The sequence below is a fragment of the Notothenia rossii genome, assembly GCF_949606895.1.
Source record: "Notothenia rossii genome assembly, chromosome: 3".
NCBI classification, from domain to species: Eukaryota; Metazoa; Chordata; class Actinopteri; order Perciformes; family Nototheniidae; genus Notothenia; species Notothenia rossii.
In genome coordinates, this window is record NC_136901.1 from 75,844,282 (window position 1) to 75,861,999 (window position 17,718).

General features: G+C 42.9%; 1 protein-coding gene and 1 pseudogene across 2 annotated transcripts; both read left to right on the forward strand.

The window, feature by feature from the left end:
* Positions 1-921: 921 nt before the first annotated feature.
* Positions 922-10,651, forward strand: LOC307033042 (protocadherin beta-15-like; the record flags this gene model as incomplete). Its single annotated transcript, XM_079671311.1, has 2 exons — positions 922-2,253; positions 9,438-10,651. Exons 1-2 carry the CDS (start codon positions 1,038-1,040, stop codon positions 10,649-10,651), a joined length of 2,430 nt encoding a protein of 809 aa, XP_079527437.1. The 5' UTR covers positions 922-1,037.
* Positions 10,652-14,497: 3,846 nt separating this feature from the next.
* LOC307031513 (protocadherin gamma-A11-like) lies at positions 14,498-16,905 on the forward strand (annotated as a pseudogene). Its single transcript has one exon. The product of its transcript is annotated as a protocadherin gamma-A11-like (transcript).
* Positions 16,906-17,718: the final 813 nt, after the last annotated feature.

A 17,718-nucleotide genomic window follows, 5' to 3' on the forward strand; every position in this document is an offset into this window, starting at 1 on the left:
ATAACAAATGTCGGAGTTAAATCAGCTTTTATTTTTAGACAATGTAGATTAAAGCACATACACCTTCTTTGTTTTTGGGAGAAATATGTCGGATGTGTTGGTCTCCTGTAGGTTGCCCGTGAATTTTGAAGTATACAGTCATGTGTCCGTTAGATCTGCATTCATTACCATGCAGCACTAATAGTGATTATTAAAACTTTTGGTCATGTTGGAGGCACACATTGCTTCAATTTATAGTATTTTAAAATCAAATGACCCTTAAGTAGATTTAATTGTAATGATATTACTGCTGAAATAATTACTTTACCTGTTTTCAATCAGAACAATTTAAATAATGGGTGACCAAAATTATACAAGAAGCTATTTAACAACATTGTCTTAACTTGAAATGATCCATCTTAACCCATTAAGGTAGAAATGGGAAATAATCGCATCAATTGAGGGGAAACTGACCAGTTTCATGTTTGAGTTTAGGCATATCAAAGCATTAAGGCAATAATGTTTAAATGTTACGTAAAAGTAAACCTATAAAGAAGCGGTTCACCTGTTAGTGATTGTTTAATGTCTATAATTTGTCAAGCCAATCATTATTGTTGGATTCATCCGCACTCTGTGCTATTGTTATACATTTCTAGGGGGCAAAGTAATCATATCGTGTATCGTTTGTTAGTTCCAAGGGCTAAGCAACTATAGTTAATGTTTATGTATTTTTGAAATATTTATCGTCATTGCTAAATGTCGTTTTTAACGTGGTTCTCTTAGTATCTATATGTAAACACGACCCAAATCATAAGTCACTATGTTGTACCCGGGAAGTACTCATGGTGTCAGTGTGTACCAGTAAACGAGAGGACACAGTCATTCTCCACCCTTCGGTCTCAGCACATTTAAAGCCTGGTTATCCTATTGTACCGTGGTTTACAAAAACACTTCGTGATATTAACGCAGTGTGAAGAGTGTGTATATTGGAGGAAATCACAGCTGTATTCTTGATTGATTTGGGACAAACTTGGAAGCAGTTCTTACTTGCAGTAACAATGGGATGCAGCAGATTTGCGCTGCTCTACGGCGTTGCCTTTATTTTTCTCGGCCTCCACCCAGGCTATGGAGACGTGAGCTATTCTATCCCGGAGGAGATGAAACGTGGATCTGTAATTGGAAATATCGCAAAAGATCTTGGACTTGATTTGGGCAGATTGTCTGCTCGCAAGGCCCGTATTGATACCGAAGATAATGTCGTTAAGTACTGCGGTGTAAATCTCAACACCGGAGATTTGATCGTACAGGAAAGGATTGACAGAGAAGGGCTCTGTGCAAAAAAGGCATCGTGTGTTTTAAAACAGGAACTCGTACTGGAAAATCCACTAGAACTGCACCGCATTAGTATTCGCGTTCAAGATATTAATGATAATTCACCCCAATTTAAAGAGGAGTCTCTTCATTTTGAAATCCATGAATCAGCGGTCAAAGGTGCACATTTTCTTTTGGATGAAGCGAAAGATGGAGACATAGGGGAAAATGCTGTTCAGAGCTACACACTGCAGCAGAACGATAATTTCAAACTAAACGTGAAGACGAAGGGTGGACGAAAATATGGTGAATTAGTTTTAGACAAAGAGTTGGACAGAGAGGGAAAAAAAGAGATTATGTTTTTGCTTACCGCGTTTGATGGAGGCTCTCCTCAGAAATCAGGTACCGTTGTCATACACGTTACTGTGCTGGATGCTAATGATAATGTCCCAGTGTTTAGTCAGCCAGTATATGAAGCCAGTCTTCCTGAAAACTCTCCTCAGGATACATTGGTGATCAGAGTAAGTGCAACTGATGCAGACGAAGGAATAAATGGTGAAGTAACCTATGGGTTTGATCATGTGTCAGATGAAAACCAAGTTTTCTCTCTGGACCCTAAAACGGGAGAAGTTAAAGTTGTAAGATATATTGATTATGAAAAAGAATCGTCTTATGAAATGCAGATTAGTGCTAAAGATGGTCTAGGGCTGGCATCGTATGCAACGTTGTTGATTGAAATAACAGATATTAATGACAACGCCCCGGTGATATATTTAAAATCTCTGATTAACCCCATACCAGAGAACGTGTCACCTGGTTCAGAGGTGGGCATATTTAACGTGCAGGATAGAGACTCTGAGAATAACAGACAGGTCCGCTGCTCCATTCAGCAAAACGTCCCTTTTAAGTTGGTTCCTTCTATTAAAAACTATTATTCTTTGGTGACCACAGGACAACTGGACCGTGAACTAGTGTCTGATTACAACATTACAATCACTGCCACTGACGAAGGCTCTCCCCCTCTGTCCTCCTCTAAAACTGTTCAGTTATCTGTAGCAGACATCAACGACAACCCACCTGTGTTTGAGGAGCAGTCCTACAGCGCACATGTGACTGAAAACAACAAACCTGGCTCCACTTTATGTTCCGTTACTGCTCGAGACCCCGACTGCAGACACAACGGTACCGTGATTTATTCTCTGTTACCCGGTGAGGTGAACGGTGCCCCGTTGTCCTCCTATCTGTCTGTTAACGGAGACAAGGGGGTGATCCACACTGTGAGGACGTTTGATTATGAACAGTTCAGGAGTTTTAAAGTCCACTTGATGGCCAGAGACAACGGTTCTCCTCCGCTCAGCAGCAACGTGACCGTCAGTGTGTTCATATCGGATGTGAATGACAACTCTCCTCAGATACTGTACCCCGCCCCAGAGGGCAACTCCTTCATGACCGAGCTGGTCCCCAAAGCTGCACACGGAGGCTCTCTGGTGTCCAAAGTGATCGCGGTGGACGCGGACTCCGGACAGAACGCCTGGCTGTCCTATCATATAGTCAAATCCACTGATCCGGGACTTTTCACTATTGGTCTCCACAGCGGAGAGATCAGGACACAGCGGGACATTTCTGAGTCTGACAGCATGAAACAGAACCTTATTGTGTCAGTGAAAGATAACGGACAGCCCTCTCTCTCTGCCACCTGCTCCATGTATTTACTTATCTCTGATAACTTGGCTGAGGTGCCAGAACTGAAGGATATTTCTTACGATGAGAAGAACTCCAAACTGACCTCTTATCTGATCATCGCGCTGGTGTCCGTTTCCACCTTTTTTCTCACCTTCATCATAATCATCCTGGGTGTGAGGTTTTGTCGCAGGAGAAAGCCCAGACTGTTGTTTGATGGAGCAGTCGCCATCCCCAGCACTTATCTCCCTCCTAATTACGCAGATGTTGACGGAACAGGAACTTTACGCAGCGCTTACAATTATGATGCCTACCTGACAACAGGTTCTAGAACCAGTGACTTTAAGTTCGTGTCATCTTACAATGACAACACACTGCCTGCTGACCAGACTCTGAGGAAAAGCCCTTCAGACTTTGCTGAAGTGTTTGGGGATTGTGATTCTTCTCCTGAGGTAGGGCCATGTTTTGATTTCCTTTTTTAGTTTAATTTATCAAACTTGGTTTGATATTGCATTTTCTCAATGTTATTCGACGTTATAGTAGTTACTTCTTTTTAATATACATTGGAGGTGATTACTTCTCATTGATATTGAGACACTGTAGAGCAGAGTTGAATAATTATCAGTCCATTAGATCTGTATTCATTAACATGCAGTAATATTGATTAAAAGCGTTTTTGGTCATATAGTTGGAGGCACACATTGCTTCAATTTATAGTGTTTTGACTCAAAGTTATACTTCAGTAGTTTTAATTTAATTGATAATACTGCTCACATATTTAGTTTACATATGTTTTTCTTCAATCGGAACAATTAAAATATTGTTTGAAAACCACTATACAAGAAGATATTGTCTTAACTTGAAATAATCCCATCTCAACCCATTAAGGTGGAAAAGGGAAGGAAGTACATCAAGGGAGGGAAAACTGAGCAGTTATATGTTTGAGTTAGGGACAACATTTAGGGATATCAAAGCTTTCATGTTAAAAGTATACACAATTAGATTTGATTCACCTCTTAGTGATTGTTTTATGTCTATAGTTGGATAAGCTAAGAATTATTTTGTATTGTTTTGGAAACAGTTTGACTTGAATTCATCCCCACCTTTTGTTGCTATTCTTTTAAATCGCTATGGGGCAAAGTTATCATATGTTGTATGTTAGTGCCAGGGGAAAGCTGCTACATATATTGTATATGGACCAATGACACACCCTACATCCTTACATTTGTGGTTATCATCCTGAGGTGGCTGCAATTTTCTTCCCTGCTTATTACAGAAGCATTTTTCTTTCTTTTGACTGTTTAGAGGTAGGCTACTGTATATATACTCACAGCCACAGATCTTGAAGTGTACCCAGAGAGTTAATCTTTTCTTTCAAAGCGCAAACATTTTTCCTCAATTTTCCAAACACATCCTATTGATGCAGCAACAACATGTAGTGAAATGTATGTATTTTTCTTCAATAATCGGTTATTGCAATAGCAATGTAACTTCTTAAATTTGTTCAGATATGTTCTACTGCTTAGGTATGGACCTTTTGCCCTTTCAGTTAATCGGTTTTTAATAAATCTCTCATAAGGCAATATTTGTATCTGACCGTTTGCTTTTTCCGTCATACAAAATTAGCCAATAATGGAAATTATATAGAAACCTACATCAGATACTTTTTTCTCAAAGTAAAACATTACAACATTGGTAAAGCCTGATAGGGTCGGAGGCTTGGTCTGTTATAACTTGGAGAATATCTGCCATCCATTGTTCAGGGTGCAACTTGTATGTTTATTATTACAAATGTGAGGCAGTTATTTATGTTGTCTTGTAGACCTGCCCTGTAGACTGATAACTACTACGCATTTGAGTTTCCTTACTTATTCCCATCTTTGTGCCTGCATGTTTTTGGTGTACTCTCTATAGGAAACTGATTTGGAAAGATACGGAGAGAATGTAGCACGCTTTTTCAAACATATCATTTTATTTATTGTTTTCACTTTTGGATCTATCTGTCTATTGTTTTGTTTCATTGGGCTTTGATTTGAGTGAGCAGTCCTTTGCAGTAATCAGTATGCTTACTTTTATAAGGGGTGATGATATCTTTACACATTTCAACAGATTTGATTGTTTGGTTCTTTTACTCTTTGTCTTTGCATCTCGATACATTATGAGGACCTTTTGTTTTGGTTCCTCTGTGCCTTAGTCTACCAGGTCAGTGACCTGTCAAAGACATATGTTTGCGGAATATTATTTCATTAGGAGACGTGACCTTTTTTTTATTTAAAAAATATGTCCACGTTACATTTATGTTGTTTATTGTGTTGTGACAGTGCAGGAAAGTGAAATGCTTTTGATATTATCCCTTTATCAGATGAATATCTGATTTGTTCTTTCATATAATTGAAACTACTAATACTAGTTTAAGTTTTAATAGTACAGTCTATTTCTTTATTCAACGCATGGTGTCGCTATTGGCCAGGCTGTGAAACATTACAACTCCACCCTTTACGAGACAACTGAACGGGTAATTTTTCAGTTGCTGTTGTTCCGTGGAGGAAGTCAGAGTTACTAGTGCCATCGTGTTTCTCTTGATTTGACTGGATGATCCCTGTTGAATTTGCAATATATGTCTGGAACCTTGTGTTCCTGGTAGGGTCTCCAATGGCAAATTGGTCTCAGGCAAGGGGCCAGACTAAGATTGGTTCATAAGACCTCATGAAAAGACGACACACAAAGTGAAGATACCCGGCCCGGAGGAAGCCCGGGTCCCCTTCTGGAGCCAGGCCCAGAAGGAGGAGTAGTCGGCGAGCGTCTGGTGGCCGGGCTTGCCACGGAGCCCGGCCGGCCACAGCCCGAAAAGGCAACGTGGGCAACACCTCCGCTTCTCCGTTCCGCGGGCCCACCACCTACAGGAAACAGCGATGGGGTCGGGTGCGCTGCCAGAAGGGTGGCAGTGAAGGCAGAGGGTCTCGAAGGACCAGACCCGGGCGACAGAAGCTGGCTTTGGGGACGTGGAACGTCACCTCTCTGGGGGGGAAGGAGTCAGAGCTTGTGCGGGAGGTGGATCGTTACCAGTTGGATCTGGTTGGGCTCACCTCTACGCACAGCGTCGGCTCTGGAACCTTATTTCTGGATAGGGGTTGGACTCTATTCTTCTCCGGAGTTGCTCAAGGTGTGAGGCACCGGGCGGGTGTGGGGATACTCACAAGTCCCCGGTTGGGTGCTTCATTGTTGGAGTATACCCCAGTGGACGAGAGGGTCGCCTCCCTACGCCTGCGGGTTATGGGGGGGAAAACTCTGACTGTTGTGTGTGCTTATGCACCCAACAGCGGTTCAGAGTATACAGCCTTCTTGGAGACCCTGGAAAGAGTCCTGTATGGGGCTCCTGAAGGGGACTCTTTAATCTTGCTGGGAGACTTCAACGCACATGTGGGCAATGATGGAGACACTTGGAGGGGAGTGATTGGGAGGAACGGCCCCCCTGATCTGAACCGGAGTGGTGGTTTGTTACTGGACTTCTGTGCTAGTCATGGATTGGCCATAACAAACACCATGTTCGAACATAAGGATGCTCATAAGTGTACGTGGTACTAGAGCACCCTAGGCAGAAGGTCCATGATCGATTTCGTTATCGTATCATCGGACCTGAGGTCGTATGTTTTGGACACTCGGGTAAAGAGAGGGGCGGAGTTGTCAACTGATCACCATCTGTTGGTGAGTTGGGTCGAGTGGCGGGGGAAGCCTCTGGATAGATCTGGTAAGCCCAAACGTGTAGTTCGGGTGAACTGGGAACGTCTGGAGGAGGCCCAAGTTCAGGAGGCCTTCAACTCACACCTCCGGCGGAGCTTTTCGGGCATTCCTGTGGAGGTTGGGGACATTGAACCAGAGTGGTCGGTGTTAAAAGCCTCTATTGCCGACGCCGCGGCGGGGAGCTGTGGTCTCAAGGTCCTAGGTGCCTCAAGGGGCGGTAACCTTCGAACCTCCTGGTGGACACCGGTGTTCAGGGAAGCCGTCCGACTGAAGAAGGAGGCCTTCAGGGATTTGTTATCCCGGGGGACTCCCGAGGCAACTGCAAGGTACCGGCAGGCCCGAAGGGCAGCAGCCTCAGCCGTGGCCGAGGCAAAGCAGCGGGTGTGGGAAAAGTTTGGAGAAGACATGGAAAAGGACTTTCGGGCGGCACCAAAGTTGTTCTGGAAAACTGTCCGACACCTCCGGAGGGGGAAGCAGGGAACCATCCAAGCTGTGTACAGTAAGGATGGGACGTTGTTGACCTCAACTGATGGAGTGTTAGGGCGTTGGAAGGAACACTTTGAGGAACTCCTGAACCCGACAACTCCGCCCTCTATGTTAGAGGCAGAGCTGGAGTATGACGGGGGATCGACACCAATCTTCCGGGGGGAGGTCACTGAGGTCGTCAAACAACTTCACAGTGGCAAAGCCCCGGGGGTGGATGAATCCGCCTAGAAATGCTGAAGGCTCTGGGTGTTGAGGGACTGTCATGGTTGACACGTCTCATCAATGTTGCGTGGAAGTTGGAAACAGTACCGAAGGAGTGGCAGACCGGAGTGGTGGTTCCCCTTTTTAAAAAGGGGGATCAGAGGGTGTGTTCCAATTACAGAGGCATCACACTACTCAGCCTCCCCGGGAAAGTTTACTCTAAGGTACTCGAAAGGAGGGTCAGGCCGATTGTCGAACCTCAGATTGAGGAGGAACAATGCAGATTCCGTCCTGGTCGTGGAACGACGGATCAGCTTTTTACTCTCGCAAGGATCCTGGAGGGGGCCTGGGAGTACGCTTATCCAGTCTACATGTGTTTGTAGACTTGGAGAAGGCGTATGACCGGGTTCCCAGGGAGTCACTGTGGGAGGTGCTGCGGGAGTATGGGGTGAGGGGGTCTCTACTCAGGGCCATCCAATCTCTGTACTCCCAAAGCGAGAGCTGTGTCCAGATCCTCGGCAGTAAGTCGGACCCATTTCAGGTGAGGGTTGGCCTCCGCCAGGGCTGCGCTTTGTCACCAATCCTGTTTGTAATATACATGGCTCGGATTTCGAGGCGTAGTCGTGGGGGAGGGGGTCTGCAGTTCGGTGGACTAAGGATTGCACCACTGCTTTTTGCAGATGATGTGGTTCTGATGGCTTCATCGGTCTGCGACCTTCAGCACTCACTGGATCGGTTCGCAACCGTGTGTGAAGAGGCTGGGATGAGGATCAGCACCTCGAAATCTGAGGCCATGGTTCTCAGCAGGAAACCGATGGACTGTCCACTCCAAGTAGGGAATGAGTCCTTACCCCAAGTGAAGGAGTTCAAGTATCTCGGGGTCTTGTTCTCGAGTGAGGGAACAATGGAGCGTGAGATGGGTCGGAGAATCGGAGCAGCGGGAGCGGTACTGCAGTCGCTTTATCGCACCGTTGTGATGAAAAGGGAGCTGAGCCAGAAGGCAAAGCTCTCTGTCTACCGCGCCATTTTCGTTCCTACCCTCACCTATGGTCATGAAGGATGGGTCATGACCGAAAGAACGAGATTGCGGGTTCAAGCGGCCGAGATGGGTTTTCTCCGCAGGGTGGCTGGTGTCTCCCTTAGGGATAAGGTGAGAAGTTTGGTCATCCGGGAGGGACTCGGAGTTGAACCGCTCTTCCTTCGCGTCGAAAGGAGCCAGTTGAGGTGGTTCGGGCACCTAGTTAGGATGCCACCTGGGCGCCTCCCTAGGGAGGTGTTCCAGGCACGTCCAGCTGGGAAGAGACCAAGGGGTGGACCTAGGACCAGGTGGAGGGATTATATCTCTTCTCTGGCCTGGGAGCGCCTTGGGATCCCCCAGTCAGAGCTGGTTGATGTGGCCAGGGAAAAGAAAGTTTGGGGCTATCTGCTGGAACTGCTACTTCCGCGACCCGACCACGGATAAACGGGAGAAGATGGATGGATGGGTGGATGGATGGATGGAAACACGTGAATGGGGACGTGAGCTATTCCTTTCAAGAGGAAATGAAGCGTGGATCCGTTATTGGGAATATAGCGAATGATCTTAACCAGGAATCGAGTAAATTGCCTACTAGGAATGTCCGCATTGATGCGACAGGAAACCGCAAAAGTTATTGTGACAGGTTGCCGACAGGATCGACCGGGAGGAGCTTTGTGGAGAAAAGCTTTCTTTTGTCGTGTGTAATAAAACGTGATATTGTTTTGGAGAATCCCCTGGAACTACATCTGCTCACTCTACACGTTCAAGACATTAATGATAACCCGCCATAATTTAAAGAAGAATCAATAAGTATAGAAATTCGAGAGTCAGCGGTAAGGGGGGCTCGTTTTGTGCTAGAGGAGGTACACGATGCGGATGTAGGGCAGAATTCAGTTCAGCAGTACAGCCTCAAAATAATGATAATTTCATTTTGTCTGTTGATGGAAACTCAATAGAGCTTGTTCTTGAAAAGGAACTTGATCGTGAAAAACAACAAGAGATCCATTTGCTTTGACCACAGGACAACTGGACCGTGAACTAGTGTCTGATTACAACATTACAATCACTGCCACTGACGAGGGCTCTCCCCCTCTGTCCTCCTCTAAAACTGTTCAGTTATCTGTAGCAGACATCAACGACAACCCACCTGTGTTTGAGGAGCAGTCCTACAGCGCATATGTGACTGAAAACAACAAACCTGGCTCCACTTTATGTTCCGTTACTGCTCGAGACCCCGACTGGAGACAAAACGGTACCGTGAATTATTCTCTGTTACCCGGTGAGGTGAACGGTGCCCCGGTGTCCTCCTATCTGTCTGTTAACGGAGACACGGTTGTGATCCACACAGTGAGGTCATTTGATTTTGAGCAGTTCAGGAGTTTTAAAGTCCACGTGATGGCCAGAGACAACGGTTCTCCTCCGCTCAGCAGCAACGTGACCGTCAGTGTGTTCATATCGGATGTGAATGACAACTCTCCTCAGATACTGTACCCCGCCCCGGAGGGCAACTCCTTCATGACCGAGCTGGTCCCCAAAGCTGCACACGGAGGCTCTCTGGTGTCCAAAGTGATCGCGGTGGACGTGGACTCTGGACAGAACGCCTGGCTGTCCTATCATATAGTCAAATCCACTGATCCGGGACTTTTCACTATTGGTCTCCACAGCGGAGAGATCAGGACACAGCGGGACATTTCTGAGTCTGACAGCATGAAACAGAACCTTATTGTGTCAGTGAAAGATAACGGACAGCCCTGTCTCTCTGCCACCTGCTCCATGTATTTACTTATCTCTGATAACTTGGCTGAGGTGCCAGAACTGAAGGATATTTCTTATGATGAGAAGAACTCCAAACTGACCTCTTATCTGATCATCGCGCTGGTGTCAGTGTCCACCTTTTTCCTCACCTTCATCATCATCATCATCATCCTCGGTGTGAGGTTTAGTTGCAGGAGAAAGCCCAGACTGTTGTTTGATGGAGCAGTTGCCCTCCCCAATGCTTATCTCCCTCCTAATTACACAGATATCGACGGAACAGGAACTTTACGCAGCGCTTACAATTATGACGCCTACCTGACAACAGGTTCCAGAACCAGTGACTTTAAGTTTGTGTCATCTTACAATGACAACACACTGCCTGCTGACCAGACTCTGAGGAAAAGCCCTTCAGACTTTGCTGAAGTGTTTGGAGATTGTGATTCTTCTCCTGAGGTAGGGCCATGTATCATTACATCATAGTCATGTTCATCATCCTGAAAAATGTATTTACCCACCATGTATTTGTTGCACAGTTATATTCTAAGGTTGTGAGTAAATATACATATTTATAGTATTCTTTAACAAGACATATGATGCCCTAGTTACCATTAAACATTCTGAGGAATTTATCTTCAGTTGAACTTGCCTTTTATCTTCCCACATGATTGCCCATCATGCTATAGAAATCTTTTGAAAATACGTTAACTTAACTCTGTCCATGGTTCTGAAATCGGTTTGTGATTCAATTGTATTTTTAGGGCTAATTTACTTCTATATTATACATTTATTTTTGTTTTTTATTTTCTATGTAACTTGGTTGTATATTTCATTTTCTGAATGATGAATTAAGTCAACATTTACTAGTATCATTGTATTTATTTGATTGAATCGTGGTTTCTTCTTTATAATTGGAACTGATTACACCTTATTGATATTGGGACACTATGTTAGAGCACTAATACGTTGAAGGTTTTGCATTTGTTGTCCCTTATTCTGCTTGAGTATATTGTTCATTTGTGGTGTTTTTCAATGATGCTGGTTTGGCTGTTGAATGTGTTTTGTCTTAAATCAATCTGTACACATACTGACATAATTTGGTAGATCATTGTAAAGGCTTTTGTATGATTTCGTTTTAATGTGTTTTTCTATTGCATGAAAACCTAATTACAAAACTGTTGTTTCATTGACTTGCACTCTCAAACTGAGGTGCTTTAAATACATTTTTATCTTCTAGAATACATTTATAAATCTCAAGATCTGCTTAATGAGATACAGTTTTTGGCTTATATGTCTTCAGGCATATTTATAATAGTGAATAAACCTTTCTCGCCAGTAATAATAGAATACACAAAAGTGCGCGAGAGAGGGACAAAGAATAATTTCTCTATTTAAATACAAAACTATGAGTAGACAAGAGGAGAAGAGATGAGTTTTTAAAAGGGACTGGAATACTGTGAGGGTCTCAGAATAGCGGAGATATTTGAATCAATATGTTCAAACCGTTTTTTTCAAAATGTAAAAATAAATTATAAAATTATAAATTGTGAAAAATTAAAAATTAAATATTTCTAATGTGAACCAAAATATAATACTAAATATTATACAAGTGATTTTTCTTAACCAAAATTACAAACATGGCATAAAAACACATATTATTCTAATACGGGTCCTTTTAGACCCACTTATGGAAGATAGGGTCCAGTCACTCGTGCATCTAAGGGTTAAATGTTGTTCTTAACATTAGATTTCTTATTTCCTGCATTTCACTTTTGGTCTCCTGTAAGTTACCCATACATTCTGAAGTATATAGTCATGTGTCCATTAGATCTGCATTCATTACCATGCAATATTAGTAATAGTGATTATTAAAGCTTTTGGTCATGTTGGAGGCACACATTGCTTCAATTTATTGTATTTTAAAGTCAAATGATCCTTCAGTAGGTTTAATTGTATTGATATTACTGCTGAAATAATCACTTTACATAATTATGTTTTCAATCAGAACAATTTAAATAGTGGGTGACCAAAACTATACACGAAGCTATTTAACAACATTTTCTTAACTTGAAATGATCCATCTTAACCCATTAAGGTGGAAATGGGAAATAATTGGATCAAGGGAGGGAAAATTGACCAAATTCATGTTTGAGTTTAGGCATATCAAAGCAATAAGGCAATATGTTAAAATGATACGTAAATGTAAACATATAAAGAAGCGGTTCACCTGTTAGTGATTGTTTAATGTCTATAATTTGTCAAGCCATTAATTATTGTTGGATTCGTCCGCACTCTGTGCTATTGTTTTACATCTCCAGGGGGAAAAGTAATCATATCTTGTATCGCTTGTTAGTCCCAAGGCCTCAGCGACTATAGTTAATGTTCATTTATTTTTGAAATATTTATCGTCATTGTTAAAGGTCGTTTTAAACGTGGTTCTCTTAGTATCTACAGGACTGTCTCAGAAAATTAGAATATTGTGATAAAGTTCTTTATTTTCTGTAATGCAATTAAAAAAACAAAAATGTCATACATTCTGGATTCATTACAAATCAACTGAAATATTGCAAGCCTTTTATTATTTTAATATTGCTGATTATGGCATACAGCTTAAGAAAACTCAAATATCCTATCTCTAAAAATTAGAATAGTTCCTCAGACCAAGTAAAAAAAAAAGATTTATAACAGCAAAACACAATCAAACATTTGAAAATGTCCATTAATGCACTCAGTACTTGGTTGGGAATCCTTTTGCACGGATTACTGCATCAATGCGGCGTGGCATGGAGGCAATCAGCCTGTGGCATTGCTGAGGTGTTATGGATGCCCAGGATGCTTCAATAGCGGCCTTTAGCTCATTAGCATTGTTGGGTCTGGTGTCTTTCAGCTTCTTCTTCACAATACCCCACATATTCTCTATGGGGTTCAGGTCAGGGGAATTTGCAGGCCAATCGAGGACAGTAATGCCATGGTCAGTACACCAGTTACTGGTGGTTTTGGCACTGTGGGCAGGTGCCAGATCATGCTGGAAAATGAATTCCTCATCTCCATAGAGCTTTTCAGCAGACGGAAGCATGTAGTGCTCTAAAATCTCTTGGTACACAGCTGCATTTACTCTGGGCTTGATGAAACACAGTGGACCAACACCAGCAGCTGACATGGCTCCCCAAACCATCGCTGACTGTGGGAACTTCACACTGGATTTCAAGCAACTTGGATTTTGCTCCTCTCCAGCCTTTCTCCAGACTCTGGCGCCTTGACTTCCAAATGAAATACAAAACTTGCTTTCGTCTGAAAAGAGGACTTTGGACCACTGTGCAACTGTCCAGTGCTTCTTTTCCTTAGCCCAAGTCAGACGCCTCTTCCGTTGTCTTGAGTTCAGAAGTGGCTTGACCATGGGAATACGGCTATTGTAGCCCATTTCCCGGACACGTCTGTGAACAGTGACTTTTGATACCTGGACTCCAGCTTCAGTCCACTGTCTTTGAAGCTCCCCCAAATTCTGGAAGCGACTCTTCTTCACAATGCTGTTAAGGCTGCGGTCATCTCTCTTGGTTGTGCAGCGTTTCCTGCCACATTTCCCCCTTCCAACAGACTTTTTGTGGATGTGCTTTGAAACTGCACTCTGTGAACAGCTTGCTCTTTGAGAAATTTCTTTTTGTGTCTTACCCTCCTGATGGAGGGTGTCAATGACGGTCCTCTGGACAGCAGTCAGATCAGCAGTCTTCCCCATACTTTTGATTTAGTTTACTGAACCAAGCTGAGTGTTTTTCAAGGCTCAGGAAACCCTTGCAGGTGTTTCGAGTTAATTAGACGATTCAAGTGATTCGTTGAACACCCTACTAGTATACTTTTTCATGATATTCTAATATTTAGAGATAGGATATTTGAGTTTTCTTAAGCTGTATGCCATAATCAGCAATATTAAAATAATAAAAGGCTTGCAATATTTCAGTTGATTTGTAATGAATCCAGAATGTATGACATTTTTGTTTTTTTAATTGCATTACAGAAAATAAAGAACTTTACCACAATATTCTAATTTTCTGAGACAGTCCTGTATATGTAAACACGACAAAATCCTACCTCACCATGTTGTACCCGGGGAGTACTCATGGTGTCAGTGTACTAGTAAACGAGAGGACACAGTCATTCTCCACCCTTCGGTCTCAGCACATTTAAAGCCTGGTTATGCTATTGTACCGTGGTTTACAAAAAACACTTCGTGATATGAACGCAGTGTGAAGAGTGTGTATATTGGAGGAAATCACAGCTGTATTCTTGATTGACTTGGGATAAACTTGGAAGCAGTTCTTACTTGCAGTAACAATGGGATGCAGCAGATTTGCGCTGCTCTACGGCGTTGTTTTTATTTTTCTCGGCCTCCACCCCGGCTATGGAGACGTGAGCTATTCTATCCCGGAGGAGATGAAACGTGGATCTGTAATTGGAAATATCGCAAAAGATCTTGGACTTGATTTGGGCAGATTGTCTGCTCGCAAGGCCCGTATTGATACCGAAGATAATGTCGTTAAGTACTGCGGTGTAAATCTCAACACCGGAGATTTGATCGTACAGGAAAGGATTGACAGAGAAGGGCTCTGTGCAAAAAAGGCATCGTGTGTTTTAAAACAGGAACTCGTACTGGAAAATCCACTAGAACTGCACCGTATACATATTCGCCTTCAAGATATTAATGATAATTCACCGCAATTTAAAGAGGAGTCTCTTCATTTTGAAATTCAGGAATCGGCAGACAAGGGTGAACGTTTTCAATTGGACGAGGCACACGATGGAGACATAGGAGAAAATGCTGTTCAGAGCTACACACTGCAAGAGAATGACCATTTCAAACTAAATGTAAAGACAAAGGGTGGTGGTCGAAAATATGGTGAATTAGTTTTAGACAAAGAATTAGACAGAGAGGAAAAAAAAGAGATTATGTTTTTGCTTACCGCGTTTGATGGAGGCTCTCCTCAGAGATCAGGTACTGTAGTCATACACGTCACTGTGCTGGATGCTAATGATAATGTCCCAGTGTTTAGTCAGGCCGTATATGAAGCCAGTCTTCCTGAAAACTCTCCTCAGGATACATTGGTGATCAGAGTAAGTGCAACTGATGCAGACGAAGGAATACATGGTGAAGTAACCTACGGGTTTGATCATGTGTCAGTTGAAAACCAAGTTTTCTCTTTGGACCCTAAAACGGGAGAAGTTAAAGTGGCAAGATATATTGATTAGGAAAAAGAATCGTCATATGAAATGCAGATTAGTGCTAAAGATGGTCTAGGGCTGGCATCATATGCAACGTTGTTGATTGAAATAACAGATATTAATGACAACGCCCCTGTAATATATTTAAAATACCTGACTAACCCTATACCAGAGAACGTGTCACCTGGTGCAGAGGTGGGCATATTTAACGTACATGATAGAGACTCTGAGAATAACAGACAGGTTCGCTGCTCCATTCAGCAAATGTTCCTTTTAAGTTTGTTCATTCTATTAAAAACTATTATTCTCTCGTGACCACAGGACAACTGGACCGTGAACTAGTGTCTGATTACAATATTACAATCACTGCCACTGATGAGGGCTCTCCCCCTCTGTCCTCCTCTAAAACTGTTCAGTTATCTGTAGCAGACATCAACGACAACCCACCGGTTTTTGAGGAGCAGTCCTACAGCGCATATGTGACTGAAAACAACAAACCTGGCTCCACTTTATGTTCAGTTACTGCTCGAGACCCCGACTGGAGACAAAACGGTACCCTGATTTATTCTCTGTTACCCGGTGAGGTGAACGGTGCCCCGGTGTCCTCCTATCTGTCTGTTAACGGAGACACTGGGGTGATCCACGCTGTGAGGACGTTTGATTATGAAAAGTTCAGGAGTTTTAAAGTCCACGTGATGGCCAGAGACAACGGTTCTCCTCCGCTCAGCAGCAACGTGACCGTCAGTGTGTTCATATCGGATGTGAATGACAACTCACCTCAGATACTGTACCCCGCCCCGGAGCGCAACTCCTTCATGACCGAGCTGGTCCCCAAAGCTGCACACGGAGGCTCTCTGGTGTCCAAAGTGATCGCGGTGGACGCGGACTCCGGACAGAACGCCTGGCTGTCCTATCATATAGTCAAATCCACTGATCCGGGACTTTTCACTATTGGTCTCCACAGCGGAGAGATCAGGACACAGCGGGACATTTCTGAGTCTGACAGCATGAAACAGAACCTTATTGTGTCAGTGAAAGATAACGGACAGCCCTCTCTCTCTGCCACCTGCTCCATGTATTTACTTATCTCTGATAACTTGGCTGAGGTGCCAGAACTGAAGGATATTTCTTATGATGAGAAGAACTCCAAACTGACCTCATATCTGATCATCGCGCTGGTGTCCGTGTCCACCTTTTTTCTCACCTTCATCATTATCATCCTGGGAGTGAGGTTTTTTCGCAGGAGAAAGCCCAGACTGTTGTTTGATGGAGCAGTCGCCATCCCCAGTGCTTATCTCCCTCCTAATTACGCAGATGTTGACGGAACAGGAACTTTACGCAGCGCTTACAATTATGACGCCTACCTGACAACAGGTTCCAGAACCAGTGACTTTAAATTTGTGTCATCTTACAATGACAACACACTGCCTGCTGACCAGACTCTGAGGAAAAGCCCTCCAGACTTTGCTGAAGTGTTTGGAGACTGTGATTCTTCTCCTGAGGTAGGAATTATCGTCACTTAATGTTGACACCTATTTGCATCATGTGAACGAAGCTGTTCAGATACATTTTTGCTGTTCTTTTTCTTTAAACAACCTTTTAAGACAATGTAAGGTACATCAAATGAATGACACTTTACAAGTAACCAGCATTTTTACTTGATGCACTCAAAGGGCTTAATTGCATCAATATTTGACAGCATAGTTTCTACCATAGTAAGCAGGTGGTTAAAATGATTTGGTTATTTGACTATAGGCTTTTTTGAATTACATTTATTATTATTGAAACCGGTCTTTCTGTCAAAAGTACTCCTGTGTTTCAACACTTGTTTTTTTAGTCAACCTTCAACTTGTCTCTCTCTTTGGTGCTGAAAAATGAAGTCGGTGATTTTATTAATGCCGAACCTCTCTGTTGCTATTGTGTATTTTCAGGAGCAGCCCACCCATTTTATCTGTTTTATTTGTTTTTAAACATCTAAAGGACACATTACTTGGAAGTTAGTTTTCCAGATGCCCGTGTTCTTTTTTATTCTTAAAATCAGGGATTTGAGTTATAGTTTTGCTGCTCTTAAAAACACACAAGTAAAACAAGGAAATGAGCACATCAATATTTAGCCGTGATCGAAGTGGCTTGTTTGTAAATTAATCTCATTATCTAATTAATTCCATTTATTGTAATGTGCCTTCTTTTCAGTGCAGTAATATTTGTATCCCTTTTCAATTTTAAATCTCATTGTTAAATGTAAAGACCAAAAATATGTGGGTAACACTTTATGGTAAGGGTACATGAATCATCATGAATTCATGCATGATTTAAAGGTCCCATGTCATCGCCAT